The following is a 2028-nucleotide window of genomic DNA, read 5'->3' as shown; positions in this document are numbered from 1 at the left end:
CATCACTAACAGGGACGTTGTAGAGCGTCCTCTGGTGGACAGACTATGTAACACCATCACTAACAGGGACGTTGAATTCTAAGCAATGACAACAAAACTGTTGGCGCGTCCACATGACACAAGCCTTCTGTGATTGTGCACCACCCCTGGTGACCCCGACCTGGGTCTTTTTCTGCATGTCATTCCCCCCCCTCTCTCCTTTCATGTCTTCATCTGTCCTGTAAAAAGAAAGACCTAAAAATGCCCAAAATAATAGGCTTAAAAATGGAAATTCTTCACTGACTTGCCTATAATATCTGCAATGGCTTTTAAAAATCCCATCAATCAAACCTTGTGTTTGTAAGAATGTGCAACTGTGAGGAGACATTAGTCTTTAACACAATCACAAAGACAAAGGAGAGAAGCGAGAAGGGAAGGAGCTAGTGCTGCGGTTGTTAAATTTCCAGATATTAGCATATCCAAAGAGAGCAGACTCGCTGCTCTTCCCTTAATTTATTCCAAAGTGTAAATCACTGATAACTTTCTTTTCTTTTCACACGGTGGATTTAGCATTCTGCTGCGTTCTTTCGCCTGTGATAATTACACGCCGCTTTGAACAATCTAGTTTTCCTCAGGAAGGTTTATTCCCTGTCCAGTTACTTCAACCGTGCATTTTAACATCACCCACACACATTTAAGAACTATCCGCTGCCAATCAGGGTATTGTGGCAGTTTTTATTTGCTTCACACTTGGTGGAACCTGTAATTAAAACCTTTTGACAGATACATGAGCAGAGATAAGACTCACTGATTCAAGCTAAATCTGATATGTTCATGGTTCAGTCCAAAATGACGAGTGTACTGGGTCAGGGTTAGTCTTCATCAACCCTAGGTTACTTAACTTATCCATGACACTGTCCATGATGTGTTCGACCATGTCCAAATCAGCCCCTAAGACGAGGTGCGTGAACCACTTTTCCGATCCGAACAGGGACCTTTGGGCAGCCAGACGTGGTCTGACTAATCAGACCTGAACCAGAATGCACTTGGCCCCGAATAGAGACACATTGTGGCACACAGATCCGAGACCTGCTGCATAACAACAAGTCCCTGTTCTGACTCGATTAGACTAAATGTATTTCCCGAGACAGAGACCCACATGGTTCCCGAGTCAGGTTCCACAGACGAACAGAATGGACCTGTGAAAACTTCTCTAATCTAATCTCCAACTCTACAGTTCAGCGTGTTTTATTTTTTAGTAGCATTGTGTTCTTTCACCCTCACGAGTGTGTTATGTAACTGAGCGATTGTGTACCAACACGGTGTCGTTGTTTGGTTCGACACAGGTTCACACGGCACGATGAGGCCACAGACAGGTAAAGTGGCTGTGCAGCTGCTGGTGAAAAGGGAGGAGGAGACCGTCCTGTTGGTCTCTGCTGCAGATGATGCGCCGAAATCACAGAGGGGGGAACTAACAACCGCGGCGGCTGCCTCCAAAAGCCGGGATCCGAGCCTGAAGCACGTTGGCCCTTCATCTGCATCTCAATGAGGAACTTGATCACAGCTCAGCGTTCAGAGGCAACGGCACAATGTGAGGCTACCGGGGAGGGGGGGCTTCCGCTTTTAGATATGAAAACGCATCTGGGAAACAAATCAAAGACGCAGGCCAAAAGAGAGCTCTAAACCAGCGTGGCTCCAGGTTGGTTGGTTGTTCCAGAAGACAATGATGACGTTCAAATAGAGAATAATGTCTGCTAAGTCTGGACGTGGCACTTGAAATTCTGAGTCCTCCGGCAACTCTAGAACTTTACTCAAGACCCTGATGCTGTAAATATGTAATCCTTGGCGTGGTCCAGAAGGGGCCTTTCCAAGTCTTGGTCCTGTGGTCTAGCGACCCCACTTGGATTTGTTGATCCAAAAGCAGAGAGTTTCAGAGTCGATTTATCTCATCTTCTCAACAAGCACAATGCACCATCAGCACCATGCATTATAAGCACCATCAGCACCATGCACCATCAGCACCATCAGCACCATCAGCACCATGCACCA

At 46.3% G+C, this 2028-nt stretch overlaps 1 protein-coding gene across 1 annotated transcript in view; it reads left to right on the top strand.

The window, feature by feature from the left end:
- Positions 1-1528, top strand: part of LOC117953963 (ubiquitin carboxyl-terminal hydrolase 37-like) — an 8345-nt gene extending 6817 nt beyond the window's left edge. The window contains exon 6 of the mRNA XM_034887381.1: positions 1326-1528. Within this exon, the coding sequence (XP_034743272.1) occupies positions 1326-1528 (203 nt within the window). The remainder of the gene's footprint in view (positions 1-1325) is intronic.
- The last annotated feature ends 500 nt before the right edge of the window (positions 1529-2028 follow it).

Source organism: Etheostoma cragini, chromosome 12, assembly GCF_013103735.1.
Source record: "Etheostoma cragini isolate CJK2018 chromosome 12, CSU_Ecrag_1.0, whole genome shotgun sequence".
NCBI classification, from domain to species: domain Eukaryota; kingdom Metazoa; phylum Chordata; class Actinopteri; order Perciformes; family Percidae; genus Etheostoma; species Etheostoma cragini.
Note: the sequence above shows the minus strand (reverse complement) of the source record. Positions and strands in the feature narration are given on the sequence as shown.